Source organism: Drosophila mojavensis, unplaced genomic scaffold, assembly GCF_018153725.1.
Source record: "Drosophila mojavensis isolate 15081-1352.22 unplaced genomic scaffold, ASM1815372v1 contig_36, whole genome shotgun sequence".
In the NCBI taxonomy this organism is placed as follows: Eukaryota; Metazoa; Arthropoda; class Insecta; order Diptera; family Drosophilidae; genus Drosophila; species Drosophila mojavensis.
The window spans coordinates 23,226,135-23,242,590 of NW_025318858.1; the positions used below are offsets into that span (position 1 = coordinate 23,226,135).

The 16,456-nt window shown below is 37.5% G+C and overlaps 1 protein-coding gene across 1 annotated transcript in view; it reads left to right on the forward strand.

The window, feature by feature from the left end:
* Nucleotides 1-16,456, forward strand: part of LOC6577605 (putative leucine-rich repeat-containing protein DDB_G0290503) — a 108,433-nt gene that overhangs the window by 24,512 nt on the left and 67,465 nt on the right. Inside the window, exon 2 of the mRNA XM_002003524.4 lies at nt 187-3,716. Coding sequence (XP_002003560.2) covers nt 187-3,716 — 3,530 coding nt within the window. The remainder of the gene's footprint in view (nt 1-186; nt 3,717-16,456) is intronic.

Below are 16,456 nucleotides of genomic sequence, written 5' to 3' on the forward strand. Positions count from 1 at the left end.
GCTCAAAAGGAAATCAGTATAAATAAGAGAACATCACCTCTTTACGTAAATTAATTAATATTTATATTATGATAGGGTAGATACGAGTCGTTCACGTTCTTGGCTTGTTTCTCTCTGCCCTCCCTCTCTGACTCATTTACGCCATAACAATTCAATTCACGAAATGTTTGTTTATTTCGCTTGCAGGACTCAGCTACCACGCGCATTCCTCGACTGGATGGCCACTCGCGCTTACCACCGCCGGGCAGCTTTGCTAGCAGCTACATCAGAACCGCCGCTGCCGGCAGCACCACCACCTCACACGTACGCCCACCCACAGCGCTGAAGTCGACAACACAAATCTTTCGTGCGCCCGCATTGCCGGTCAATGCCAATGGCAATGCCTCTGCCACTACAAGGACGCGTCCCATCAGCTCGTATCATCCGACGGCTGTGCCGCTGCATGATCTGGGCGCCAGCATCAGGAAGAGTGCGTCCGGCGAACGATTGAACAATGCCGTCAGTCTGATTGGCAAACGCACCACTAATGTCCTAAAGAAAGTCTTTGGGCAGGGCAAAATGATGGGCAGCTCGTTGCCACAGACGCCGCTGCCAACGGCCAAGCAGCAGCAGCAGCAGCAGCAGCAGGCGAAAAGGCCACCACAGTCGTTGCTAACTAGCAGCACGCCCATGCCGCTGATGCGCTCCGAGACGTTTGTGTGCGATGAAGAGGAGCAGCAGCTGCAGGAGAGCAAGCCCAGTCGGATGTGCTTGGAGCAGACGCGTCTCTCCAGCGTCGGCTTTGGGCGCACCTTGGATATGGATGTGAGTGAAAGTGGCTGCGTGCAGAATTACGATGGAACTGCTCTGTTGGAGAAGGAACAGTTGGAGCTGGATAAGAATGCAGCACAGCTGCTGAACCAACGCAGACGCACCATAACTCTCTCCAGCAATGAGTCAGCCGAGTGCAACGCGAGCTGTGCCCAGCCAGATCGTACGCATAATGTAATCTCCGCCAACAGTGAGACGGCGGCGGATGCCACACAGCTGCTGGGCAATCATAGTTCCCATCGGGCGGATCGAACCAGGCCCGTTATTTCCAGCTGCAACGAGCCAGCATATGCCACACAGTCAATGGGTAATCTGAGCAGCTCTCGGACGGATCGCACGCGTCTCGTAATCCCCTCCAGCAGCGAGGCGGCAGATGCGACACAGTCCATAAGTAATCTCAGCTCTTCTCGAGCGGATCGCACTCGGCCTGTAATCCCAGCAAGGGACGAGGCAAGAGATGTCCACCAGCTGTTGGACAATCAAAGCTATCATCGAGAGGATTGCATGCAACTCTATAAGCCAGCCCAGCAGGATCTGGATACTACACTAACTCACAATCTGTCGCTGGACTTGACCAAGAGCATGGATCAGCTGCCGTTGCTGGAGCACATGTCCATGCCCTCGGGCCTGGACATGTTGAGCGGCGTCAAATCTGAGCAGCCCGCTGAAACGGAGCTGGACAGCTCCGAATTGGATGTTACGCTGACGGCGCTGGCGCCGAACAAAAGCAACATGAAGCTGCCGCTGAATTCCACCATCAATACGGAACGGCTGCTGGACATTAGTGGGTTGCAGTCACCGGCCCGGCACATTCAGTTGCTCAACTTGACGCGTGAGTTCCTGGAGCAGTCGCCGACCTGCATGAATCCACAGCTCGGACGTCGCTCTGTGCCACAGCAATCGCTCGTCTGCCTGACGCCGCAGTGGGCGACGTCGACGGCGACGCCGTTGTCCGGACGCTTTCAGCAGTCGCCGGTGCCGGTGCATTTGCTGTCGCCCCTGTTGAAGACGGCCCGAAGTGATTTGGTGTTGCCGACGCGCACGCCGGAGGGTGAACTGCTGGCCAATCCCTTGGATGGCACCATGACGGCTGTTCAGCTGCGTACGCCGCGCTCCTTGCGTTACAGCTTTGGTCTGGATTTGCAGGAAACAACGCTGGATGCATCAATCGAACTGGTGGATAGCTCCATATCTTCATCGCAGAAGCAGCTGTTGAAGAAGCAACACAGTTTCGAATTGGATGAGAGTCTGGGCATACTGACGCCGGATCAAATGGAAGAGTTCCTTGACTCATCATCCCACCACAACAACAATAGCAATGCCATATTTAACCAACAGCTGGAGCTGCAGATGTTGCATCAACAGCAGCATTACCAGCAGCGACTGCAGCATCAACAGCAGCAGCAACACTTGCAGCAGCAGCTGCGCCTGGAGCAAACTCCTTCGCCCGAGGAGCTGCCTCTGGATCCCATAGAGCCACAGCTGGCGGCTGCCATAGCGACGCCTGCACCGGCGTCCACCGCCACCTCCACATCGGCCGCTGCCGTTGTCGCCACCTCCGTCGCTGCGCCCGCTGCCCAGGTGAATGCCAAGCTGAGCAACAGTTTCATCACCAGCGTCACCAGTGTGACCAGCCTGGATACGGGCTATCAGGGCGATGGCGAGATGTCGCGTCCCGCTTCACGCGGCGCCTGCGATCATTCGCCCAGCAATGGACCCCACCTGGGCCGCGTCAGCCGCCAACCCAGCTTTCCACCCATGCCCATGCCAGCCGGCGGAGGTGCTCCGATGCGTCGTCAGGATCCGATGACCGATTCGGATTTCTTTACCGAATCCGATGCGGACGATGTGCTGCAGCGTGGCGACCGGCGGGCCCAGGTCATCGACGGGCAGCTGTATGGGCCGGCTATGCAGCCGAGTGCATCGGTGCCGCAGCTGGAGGATTCGTGCATGGAATCATCGGGCATTTTTACGGATGTCGAAAATCGCTGCGATGAGGAAATGCGTCTGCCCGAGCTGGAGGTGGACATGGAAATGGATGTCGATATGTCGCCCGACGAGTCAACACAAACCCTACGCAAAGCTCAAGGTCAAGCGCAACGGGAGAGAAGCGAGCAGCAGCAGCTCGTGCAGCCACGTCCGCTCTCCTCGTCGTCGGCAGCGACGACGCTCTCAAATCGCACCTCGTACTGTAGCGTTGACGGCGGCAGCGCCAAGAGCTTTTGCGACGAAGCTTTTAATACGAGCAGCGCCAGTGGCAGCGGCAGCGAGGCGCAACAACGATCATCAGTACAGCGCGTAACTTCGCCGCGTCCGCACGCATCGTTGACGTCGCTCTGCACTGTTGAGAATTTACAAACGGCTTCGGGCTCGCTCTCTTCCAGCTCGTCGCTCTCATCGCCGAAATCGTCGTCCGGCAAGGCAACGGCAAATCGTAAACAGAAATCGCCGCAAACGCCGCGCAGTGCTAAGGCGCCCGTTGTGCGCAAATCTCAGACGCCCAATAAATGGGATGCCGTTATGCATAAAATCGCCAGCAATAAGTCAGCAATCAAAACTAATTACAATGATGTAAAGTCCAAAGTGTCCACCACGCGCCCCATGACCGGCACTGGCGCCACGCCCACTGCGGCGCGCAGTCCTTCGAGCAGCGGCAGTCCGCGCATCAGTCCCACTGTACGTCGATCGCCGTCGGTGACGCCGTCGGTGGTAAAGCGCAGCACTAGTGTTAGAAATGCCACGCCCACAACGCCGACGTCAACGCGGCAGCCACAGGATAAAGGCTCTGTTGGCGTCGGCGCCGGCGTCAATGTCTTTACGCGCCTCACCAAATCACAGTCACCCACATCGCCCACTGCCAGCACAGCCGGTGCAGCAAAGCGTTTGCAACCGCTGATGGTTAAGCGGTAAGTCATCCAATTACACTGAGCAAAAATTGTGATACAAATAGATGATAAGTTGAGTGCATACTGATTGCATTAGTTGCATTTGCATTGCATTAGCGCTCTTTAGGGTTTTAGCTTGAAAGCGTTTTTTTTTTTTTTGGGTTGATCGATGCATTATAATCAGCGCCTACCTGTATTTCTATAGGTGTTTTCATTACTTGATTCTTTTTCAACGATTCTACTTCATTCCATGTAGAATTCTTACTTGGATTTTAAAAGTCTTACTCATGTTTGCTCCTTTGCTTAAGAGAGATGATATATGTATATTCGGTTTCAATAGTTGCATCAAGTAATGCTCTTAATCGTATAATTTAAAATTCTATATTTTTCTCTTAATCATATCAATTGTATCTGCTGAAAGATAAAAATTCAAATACATATTTTTCTTACCTTTTTCAAGATTAATTCAGTTGCAATTCTTATCATTAACCGAATATTAACAATTTTGGTCGATTCTCTTTTAAAATATATATTAAGAACAGTAGAGAGTAGAGATTAATCTTGTATTCAGTTCCAAATATACACATATCTTTTTTTCAAGGTTGTGTTTATAACTTCCTTAAATAATTTACAATTTTTATCAGTAACTCAATTTTGAAAGCTCCTCATATGGAAATCCAACTCATATTTGTTACTATAACGGTTTTTTAAGGTAACAAAATTTCAACTGAATTGAATTTTCATCTCCAGAATTTCCATAATGAAATTACTTTATACGGATCTCTTCGCTCATCTCTTTCCTTATATCCACTTGCCATTTATTTCATTCAAAGGTCTTCCCAGAGCCTCATATGCCATTATCTTTCTCAGCAGTCGACTGCGAACCCCTTTTATGGCACATTTATGGCTAACATCTGCCAATCATCTGGTTGGCAATTTTTTGTTTTTTTTTTTATCAATATCTTACAACATTTTTCATTGTGTGCGTCTTCTTATCAGCTGCGGCTATTGATTGATTTCTTGTGTTCCACATTTTGTTTATAAGGCTATCGACTGCACTGTTTAATGGCCATCGCTCACCTGTCGGCGATAAACACCGCCCAACCCCCCTCTGCGTGTCAGACTCGAATGTATATTAATAAATTGAGTTCAGGGACAGTTGAGAGTCTGATTATTTTGTTTTAAGTGACGCAATAGGCCGTTAAATAGTAGTTCCCAACTGGAAATAGTCTAGAGGTTGTATTTAAATGTTATTTACATAAAACTTAGATAATAGTAAGAGGTAAATAGAATGCATTTGATTAAAACCTTAAGCGGACTTTGTGATAATTTTATTTATAATTCAAGTTGTTAGAGGTTAAAATAGAGATTTAGATCTATGTTTGTATCTTAAACATATCTAGATATCTACTTGTATAATAGAAAACATTTAATTTGTTCAATATATGTACTAAACATCTCTAGATATTTACTGTGTTTTGCTCATCTAACGACTCTGATCTGAATTATTTATTCAGTTTATGTGATGTCATGAATTTGTTGGGGCAGGCAAAACTTGATGCAAACATATGAATGTCCAACATATACAAATTAGCCACATTGGACTAGCAAATAGACTTCAATTTGACCAAGAACCCTAACCCCGTAAATTCCACAACAGCTTGGGCCCAAAAGTCAAATTCAACTATTTGCTATATGGAGGGAAAGAGAGAGCAAGCAAGGCGGTGTGAAGGAGTGAGAAGAGTAGAGTAGAGTATAGCAGCTAAGCGACGCCAAGCTGAACAATTTATTGGACCCGTGTCGTGTATATTAAGCATCATTTCTCGACCTTGGGAGTGGGGAGGCGCCTAATATTTAAGCATAAATTAGTCTAGGTTCAGGGAGGGGTTGTGCATGCCATGGATGCTTATGCGTGTGCGTTTTGCTTAATTTCACAGCATTTTTGTTTTTGGCATTAAAAACGAGGTTCACATGACTTGAGCTCAGTATTTTCGCTATTTTCTCATGTGAACCGGGCGAATGTGCGCCGTTTACTCATTCTAACACATTTGTTCCGGCTGAAGGGGCGTATGTGCATTATACAAATTAATACTAAAGAGAACAATAATGCGACATTGAAAGAGAGAGAGAGAGAAAGAGACGGCTAGAGGGAGATATAAAATGACAGCGGCAAACCCAAAGAGATATAGCGAAAATTAATACCACTGAACTTTGACTTTTTTTGCTCACTTTTTTTTTTTGGATTAGTTGAGCAAAATCCAAAAAGAGAAAAATAATAAAAGTTTATAAAAAGCAGAGCAAATGCTCAATTAATTTAATTGCCAGGGTCGTCGTCGTCGTCGTCGTCGTCGTTATTTTGGGTCTATTATGTGGATTACTTTTGTTTAACTCTGCGCAAAACGTTTGGAATTAAAAATCAAAAAACGTTGTCAAAAGTTTTATATGTGTATAAAGTTTATATGCATATATATATATATGTGTATATTTCTATAAACACGCTGATAAATTCTGTGCGCAGTCACAATAGTAATGCAAACCGCAAATTAATCGTAAATCTTATATGATCTATTGCGCGCTCTGTCTTGATCTCTCGCTCGCTCGTTCTCTTACACTTTACATCTAACTGGCATCTGTACATTTATTTGCCTTTGCTTCAACGAGTTTCGTGCACTTTTTATTTGTTTTCCATGTGCATTGCATTAAAATTCATTAGATAAAAGTATTTTTAATTTTATTTATTTGTTTTATTATTTGATGATGCACTTGGGTTTCTCGCTTGAGTCTAGCATGCTGTTTATAAATAATATATCTGTATGTATATAATTTATGCAGCAGCTAACTGTCAAATTTGACACGCACCTTCCCAAGCTGTCAGGCTGCAGATTTTGTTGTTGTTTATCTCACATGAGGTTTTTCGTTACACGACCTTGCTTCATCATCAAAAATACATTTGAGACACATACTCAAAGAATTTGTTATAGCAAAAATCTGACAACTCGAAAGAAACACAAAAAAAAGTTTCTTATGAAGAAATTTAATGTTGTCAGACATTTGATTAGGATATCAAGCACTTGTCAACTGAGTCTTAGACTGTTGTGAAATTGTAGTTAAGACATTGTTTTTTGAAGAGAGTTGAATCTGCTTAAATTCAATTTTTTTTTAATTTTTGACTTAAGTGATCTTTTAGGTTTTGACAATAGACTTGATTATTCGAGTTGATGTTAAATTAAAACATATGTCAACGAGTTTGAACCTTAACTTTTATTTAGCAAAGAATAGCGAATTCAATATATATTATATTTGATTTAATTAATTGTAAAGTTAAAAAAACGTGTTTTCGATTTAAGCTTAGATTTATTAAATGTCCAAGTTTTGTTAACCTCAACTTTCAAATTTCGCTAAGAACAAAAAAGAGAGAGACAAAAAACTTGAGTGACTAACAACTAATTTGTTTATAAACAAACTTGAACTTTAGTAGCTTGAGCCGGGCGAAGTAATTTTTTGATAACAATTATTATATTATTATTAAGATAACAAGCCAATAATCTGTGTTGCTTAACTTGTGAGCTGCCTACCTAGCCTACCTAACATGCAATTATTCAATGTTGCTTATTGTTATTTTATATATTATTTATTTTTACATTGAAAACCACAAGAACAGAAAACGCAAAGCAGCCGCCAATTACAACAACAATAAGCACATAATTACAGAGTATGTGTGAGTATGTCACAATTGACAGCGTAGTGCGAGAAGATATCTCTCTCGTAAACTCGCACAGAAAACCAATCACAATAACAACAACAACTGCGGCTACAACTGTGAATGGGTGTGAATGTATCTTGAAGTGTGCGCAGCGCTGCTTTTGCCTTTTCGAGTGTGTGAAAAACGCCCAAGCTCTAACAGACTATATATATATATGTGTGTATGTATATATATGTATATATTTGCTTATTTTATGAATTTGCTACAAGACTCGGTAAGCTTTTCAAGCGAGCTTATGAAACATGCTAAAGATATTATCAGCTCAAATGAAGCCTTGCTATGGAATTTCACATCACATTAAATATATTATTTATGTTTGCAATTTTCAAGTCTTAGAATTTCTGCAAAGCATAAATTTTGATGACAATTGTAGCTTAAATTGTTTAGCATATGATATCATATCTGAATATATAGAACACAGAAATATTATGTGCTCAAAATGCATTCATAATATGAGCACGCGCAGCTTAATGCAATAGCTACTATATATTTCCGATTTTGTTTATGACTCAAACAATGAGCTAATGCTTGGCTTGTGATCTTTTGTTCAGATGAGATAAGCAAGAAGGTCTACAAAATATTTCAACTTAGACTGCAATTGATAACTGCAGATGAAAATGGTTAGTCAACAGCATTGACTTGATCCGTTTTGATAATGCATTCGTAAATTGTCTTTGTACAATGAAGTATATAACAGTTTATAGTTCCAAGAAATACGACCTACGTAGCTGTAACTGTTTCAGGTACTGTTCGTATGTGTTGAATTCGTAGTATTTATATATTATATATTTTACTAATTTACAGACAAATTACCTGTTCTTGGCTACTTTTCTAAAGTAGTCAAAGTTTTAACTATAAGTATATAGTATAAATATATTTCATTTAATAGAACATATTTATATTCTATACTCTTGGAGCTTTGAGCATCCAAGTTTTTATGTAATATATTTAGTGGCCGCTACTTCATAATACTAATAATAAGGTGGAATAAATCTAGTCTAGTCAAAAATTTTTAAAGACTAAATTCAAATTTAATTTCTACATTAAATTCAAGATTAAAAAAAAAAAAAAAAAAAAAAAAATCAAGATATTAAATTTAAGGCATTTTTATGTGGAATTTTTTTTTTTTTGTATAACAAAAGTACCCAAGTACAAGAAAATTTTCGCTTCTAAAATTTTTAACACTTTCTATAAATTTGTGAAAAGATAAAGTTTTATCTGTTGGCTAGCAGTGCGGAAGCTACTTTCATATGGACATTTATTATTTACTTGATGTCCCTTCGCACAAAGTTTTTGGTTATCAGTGTTTGAAGCTTACAAGTTTTTTCCAAGTTGCTTTCAGTAATATTTCCAAGCATTTGTAATCGAATTTATTGTCGAGTCGAAAAATATTTTCGATTTCATCCGATCAGAGCAAAAACTGACCACAAAAAGCAAATGCCATTAGTAAAGACACGCATAAGTCAGAGCTCAGCTAAAATTGTTGTCGATACGGAAACATAAATGTGAACAAAAACCATAAATGTGGAAACCCCACCTGCTTCACAGTAAGCACTAATTGTTGGTTTTTAGGGCGCTGGGCTGGGCTTTTCGGTTTGTGTGTAGCTCATGTTATCATGAGCCAGAGAGCAGATAAACAACCACAACCACACTGAATGAGAGAGAGGGAGAGAGATGAACATAGAGAGAGGGAGAGAGAGATAAACATAGAGAGAGAGAGAGAGAGAGAGAGAGAGGGAGAGAGAGAGAGACTGAGCAATTGATATATGGATGGGCATGAGAAATACCATAAATTTCAACAAGGTCAACGTGAGAAGCAGAACAACAATTAAGCAACACGAAGAAACACACAAGAAACAAAAGAAAAGAAGCTAAAAATAAACCGAAAAACTAATATTGATTTTCAGTTGAAATAATTGAGTGTAGAAAACGAAGTTGAATTGAAAGTTGAACATTGGGGGGCTAAGAAAAAAATATTCACTAATCTGGCTAAATATTTATGCCTTGTAAGCGGCTTCATTAACACGAGTCTGTGAAGATTTCTTATAGCCACTTTTTTGCTGTTGTTGTTTTTTTTTGCAAAGTAATGAAAACGAGCGGCTTACGTGCTATGGCCATATAGATAAGAGAATGTAAAAATACACTGAAGAAAATGATAAGGAATTATATTGTGTATAACCCTTTGATGAGCAATTCCTTAAGATAAGATAAAACTGTAAGGGCTAAGAATTTCAATGTTGTTACATGTACTCAGATGACGTGAAAATTGAAACATGATGATTGAGTATAGTTCGTATAGATGAATAGATAACTATATTACCTGCGATTTTCCAGGATAGGCTGAGAAAATGCATATATAATAATTTCTTATAACTTAAGAAATAATATTCTTATAAGAAAAAATATTTGGAATACAAGAATTTCTACGAATTTATTAAGAATGTCACACAGTTTAAGTATTCTTAAGAAAGAAATTTGCATAGTTTTAATTGGGTCTGGGAAAAATTAACTTAGATATAATAAAAGAAAAATTTTTAGATAAATTTCTTATTCTTGCTGACCCAAAAAAAAAAAAGATTTCTCAAAGAACTTCTCTACTTACGTATACAATAAAAGATTTTCTTGAAGATTAAAAAGCCGGGGAACGATTAATAATGGAAATAGTAAAACAAAGAATTTTTCCGGTACTTAAGATTTTATTTTCTGGAACGAGCTAAAAGGTACATATAATACAGAGTTTTTTAAGTGCCTAAAGTTTTTTATAGACATAATCTAACTAATATATCTTGTAGAAATTTTACTATTGTATTCTGATCATATATAGTTAACTTGCGATCTAATTTACATTGAAGAGATACAACTAGGGCTATTCTAAGTGAGACTTAGACGGAAAATTCTTAAAAATAATATAATATTTGTAGAATCGTAGAATACAGCTCGAGTTTATTTTATTTTATTTATTTATTTCTTTTTTTTTGTGTGTATACTTCAAGAAATTAATATGTTTTTAGTTTCTGTCTGTAGCTTGATGGAGATTTTATGGCTTTGACCTTTGAATGATGCTGTCAATTTAATGTTAATGAACATGACGACTGCCAGCCTAACCATTAAATATGATTGTGAGAGGCTATTAATAACAAAAAGTAACCCATCATTTATACAATTGGTAAAAGTCGCGACTCGATGATGACAAACCATTCAATGATAATAAAATTGTCTATCAACACCAGCAACCAGAGAGAGTGTGTGAGTGTGTGAGCGTGAGTGTTTGTGGTGCAGATGTCGCTGCCTCAGTATCTTTTCGCATATTGCTGGCAGAGCGCAGCTGTAAATCAATTGTGACCCGTACCTCCTCGCATCCGATCCCGAATTCTGTTCCGTTGCCGTTGCTGTTCTCAGGCCGTGGTGGCAAATACTCGTAGCGCTGTTTTGACAAGTGTCACGAGAGCTGTCAACACGTTCCACTCAGATAAAATGCATGCATATATGTATATGTATATGAGATGATCGACACAGAGATGCTCTATGAAATGCCAAAGGTTGGGAACTAATATGATACAAAATGTAAAAAGGAAGGTATAAAGCAGTTATATAAAATTTATAGCAATGGGTAGAAAAAAGTAGCTTGGGATACTACGAATTTACTATGGTAAGAGAATTCAGATGATTTCTTTTAGAATAGCTTGGTTTTAATAAGCTTATCTAGTTATGTAGAGTAAGGCCATGTCTTGTTAGGTAAGGTTAGGTTTTATGAGATTAAGCTACTATTGTACAGTATTTATGTGATAGTATTTATGTGTTGTATATTGTGAAATTGAAGTAAACTTAGTATACGTGTCTAGTCTTACTAACTAACCATATAAACACAAATGCTGAATCTAATAGTAGCTCTTATCTGAGATTATATTTCTAAATTCCTGCGCCCTATCTAATCGTTAGCCTAAAATAAACAAAGAAAAGTACAGTTGGAATTTTTATAACCATTATCATATCACTTGAAATGTGTAGATTAACAATTTATTATTTCAGTATTTAAAATTAAATTAATTAAAATAGAATACAATTTCAAAATTGAGTTTTTATTCAAATTTAAATTCCTAATTCCAAATTACTCTACTGTAGATTACGACCAATTTTGATTAAGTTAAGGCTTATCTAAACAAACAAAAAAAATAAAACATTTGACTGATCTAAAAAATTCTTGTTTCATATTAGAGAATATCATGGTATCGAAATGACGAAATGTTATTATATTTAACATAAAACTACATACAAAATTACACTCTTATTGTTACGCTTATGCTACCCTGGTAATGCAGGGTATTTATATATCAGTTTTTATCACTCGGCAACTATTTAACGCCCACAAAAAATGCAAGCGCGTTGTTGTAATTAAAAATACAACCAGTTTGTTTGTTTTTCCTTTTCTTTAATATTTTTGCCGCCTTTTTATCATGTTTTTAACTTAATTTCATATTATGCAACATTTTCATGCGAGGTTTTGGGCTTTACATGCCTCTCGGTCGTTCCAGCGGGCAAATGCGTGAAAAATTTAAAAACCGTAACAAGTCAGACGCACAATGTATATATATATATATAAATATATATTTTTTTTCGCAGTCTAACGACGCGACTCACGTTGTTCCCCCTGCTGTTGCCCGTCTAACCAGCGGCGTTTTTTTAATAGCTTTGAACTGGAAAAAATACATAAAAAGACCAGCAAAAAAAAAATAAATAAATAAAGTTAACAAAAACAAAAACAAATGGCAAACGTGTTTCAGACCAAAAGGTTGAAAAGTAGCTCCCAATATTCAATTCAAGCGCCAACTCCTGCCTCAGCTCAATTCCCTCTGCTCGGTCAACTTATTCACGTCAGCGCTTTGAATTAACTTTTTTTGCTGTGGCTTTTTTCATCTTTTGTTTACATTATTAATATACAATTATGTATACACAAACTTGCGGTCAGGCGAATTTATAAATTTGCTTAAACTTTTTGCTAAAAAAAAAAAAAAAAAATACTGTTTATAAATATTAAATTAGCTGGCAGCTGCGTGTAAATTGGAATACATTTGTATATTAGCAATGAATTTATGGAGCAGCCATAAAAATAGAAAAAACAAAACCGACAGATCGTAGAGATATGCCTTTTTTTTTTAATAGATAATATCTTAATTTGTGCTCAGCGAATATCAAAGAAGATCGAAAGTCCATTAAAAGTTGTTTATAAAATTTGATCAATTCAATTTTGAATCGGAAATTTTTACAAAAATAGAATATAAAATAGAGCATAGATTTTTTGAAAAATTTATAAATAAAAATATACAAAAAACAAATTGGGATTTTGTAACCCAGTGCAAAACTTGAAAATTTCTCCTGACTTCATAAATAATTATATAATAATCTAACAAATTATGAATATATATTCAATGGAATATCATTAATTTGCAAGCGGAACAAATAAATTAAATGCTCATTGTATACCCTGTATTATATAAAGAGGATTATCAAGTTATGTAAATGTAAATGACAATAGGCAAACCTCTTATTCAATGTTTATCTGTTAAATAAATAAGTGTATGTAAATTCATTTATGCAATGTATACAATGGTACAAGTGCTTTCTGGTCGTGATGCCAGGAGAGCAAGTTGGGTTCCGTTGTAGAGATAATCTCACATACTAAAGAGCTAGAGATGACATTTGGGTAATATTTTACCAGTATAATTGAAGGCATAGTTAGAAAATGAACATTTAATTTTATATTGTTAATATTAATATGATTTTTCCAGTATAATTAAAGGCGTAGTTAGAAAAAGAATATTTAAGATGATATTTTCAGCACTAATCTCTTAAATAGAGAGATTCACAAATTTTAATTTATTATTGCTCTACAAGACAGCTCTGAGTCTAATTTCTTAATCTAATTTCTTAGCTCACATTTGTTGGCACAACAAATGAGCTGACAGATGGTTGGCAATTGAAAGTGCCAGAAAATAAATGTTTCTTCCTTAAACCGCAAAGTAAAACTTTCAAGCCATGGCGGCTGTCACATGGCTGAAACTTAAAGCCCTTTTTACTTACTAACTGAAAACCTTCAGTGGTAATGAAATTTGTAACTAGTAAGTGGAAAAATCAACAAAAGACTCACGCACCAATATGTATGTAAATATATGTATGCTATATACATACATACATATATGTGTATATGTGTGTGCTTATAGCTTAGCTGACCCTGAACTTGTGGCCAGTTTGAAGCTACAGCTGCGGCAATTGAGAGCCCGTCGAGCCCAAGTTTGGTTATCGTGTGAATATTTATACGCTAATCAATGAGCGTCTCTCGGTCTTTATATTTATGGGCGTTGCTTGTAAATGTGCTTTTGGCTAAAACAAAATAAATATAAATTTCACATCAAGCAGCTTGCTGAATAATATATATATATATACATATATGTATTTATGAGCCACTGAATTCAAGTCAAGCGCCGCAAAAGTCTGTTATTGGCCCATGACACGTGGCTCATAACCGCAAATGTTGTAATACGACATGTCTGCATAGCCATAAAGCCATATTTATGCTTTATGATGTGAAGAACCTTTTCTTTTTTTGTACATCGTTAGAAATAAGATTTTAAGTGTATGAGCTGGTAGGCGCAGAGGTCATTTGTTAATGAGATAGGTTAAACGGGATTTACTAAGAATCAGACTACTGTTTTCCACGTTGTTCTGACGTTCTGAGTCGGTGTCGGACCCAAGGCAGTTAAAGGTTTATCTAAGTATAGCTATTGGTTAAGTATACGAGAGTGGAATATATGTAAATATAGTTATAGATTAGAATTGATATTCTAACTGAAAGTTCAAGGAAATAAGTTCATCAGTAATATTAATAATATTTTAATGCATTTTATTCGTAATCGATTGTTGTGAAATCAATAAGAAAATATATGAAATACTGACTAATACATACCGTTTCTGTATACTTTGATATAAAATAGAAGAAGTAATAGCAAAATTAAGATTTTTTTTTTTTTTCTTAATAGCTTGGAATTAAATAATATTATATTTGAATAGTATTTTTTTTTTTTAAATATTAATTTACTTATAAATTATAGACAAATATGTTTTAAACTAATAACACAAATACATATATACTATATACGCATAGGCCGATCAATATTTGATAACTTTTAAGTGATATTTAAAGCAGCTATTAAATATTGTTTAATTGCGTTAGTTTGCATAGTATCGCTGCTAAAGCAAACTTTTAGCGCCATTAATCTTTTACACAAATATAGTTTGGCTAATTGAATTTTAATCTGTAAAAAATGTCAGCGAAGTTTCTCTTTGTTGGCAGAGTCGATTAATAAATGACTTTGGAATGAGACGACCTAAAATTGGCAAAAAAAATTCTATGTGTACACAGAATATATGTAGTTTTATATATGTGTATATAAAGTATGCGCTTAGGCTTAATGCATTCTAATAAAAGACAATAAATCATTGTTTTCACATTTACATTTAGCGCTGTAACGAGTTTCATTGAAAACCTCAACGGGCACGTTTATTGAATTGAAATTTTATCTTTTTGTTTGCGGAGTTTCTTCCATTTCCATATTAATATTGATATCATTATTAATTGCTCAATTTGATTTGTTAGCAACTTTTTGTAGCTTGAGGCGTATAATTTCTCAGCTTTTGTTAGCCGGTTTTCTGAATTGAGATGATGCGACAATCATGCAAATATAAGTGGAAGTGTTGCGACCTAATTAGGCATGACTACAAATTTCGAGTGCCAAATGAGGTACTCGAGTCCAATGTTCATTTAATGTGTTAGTCTTGATGAAGATCATGTAATTTATACTTAAACAGGAGGTTCTTGAACAAGAGCAAGATGAATATGAAGAAGAAGAAGCTGAAATGTTGAAATATTTCGGATATTAAGTTATGATTTTATATATAATTAAATTAATTTTATGATAATAGAATCATTCTAAATATACAAATAATTCCTAATATAATTTTGTGTATAAAATCTGTTGAAGCACAAATAGCACAACTCTTCACATCAATTATGCAATGCATAATTATAAAGTAAATACAATCGTATTTCCAACTGATTCGTTTTGGTCAATTCATTTAAAAGCAAAGCAAGTGAAGCGACAATCAATTGAAATGCAATGATGCAAAGCAATTTCGGTTGCAATTTGTCAATGTTGCATTTGATGTCAATTAGCATTTGGCGGAACTGCATCGAAATCACCAACAGTAGCTGCAAAGAGTTAAGTGCCATATGGCAAGCCCAATGTCCGTTTCGCCTTCCAGTTGCTCATAATTGTATGCCGGCGCTTCCTCAAAAACAGAACCAGCTTAACTGACTGTATCATGCTCGTTTAATAGACATATCGATATAAATATTTATGATTAATGATTCTGTTGTAGAGTTTATATAGATTTAAAACCATAGATCCACAGATTTTATTTAAACCTCTATAATTTATGATTCCTGTACATATCTAGCTCTCAAATTATTGCAGACATATTTGCTCTGATTCACCACGCGCCTCCAAGGCGCCTATATACATAATTATTTATCAGTATATGCCAGAAAAATACATAGTCAAACTAATATGCCCTTAACACCTCATAAACGAGCATATAAATGGAAGAAAATTATTGCCGCTGACAAAATTTGCATTCCAAATTTATGCAGGTTTCGTATTTTGTGTGTTTTTCTCTTCGTTCTTTAGCTGCTGCCCTGTAATTACGAGTGCAGGGAATACAACTCGTGATTCCGCGTATAAGAAACGTAAAATTTGAAATTATAATCAAGCTAGTTTTTAGTGCAAAGTTTGCGGTGGTAAACTTTAGCCCAAGTCGCTGTGGCTAATGTAAATTGTTTATTAGCCTGGCTAAAAGGTTGCTGCTGGCGTAGCAAGGGCGAACCATGGCAAGCAGTAAAAAAGAAAGAGATGTTGCTTCAATTTGAAAAGTGTTAGTGTAAAAA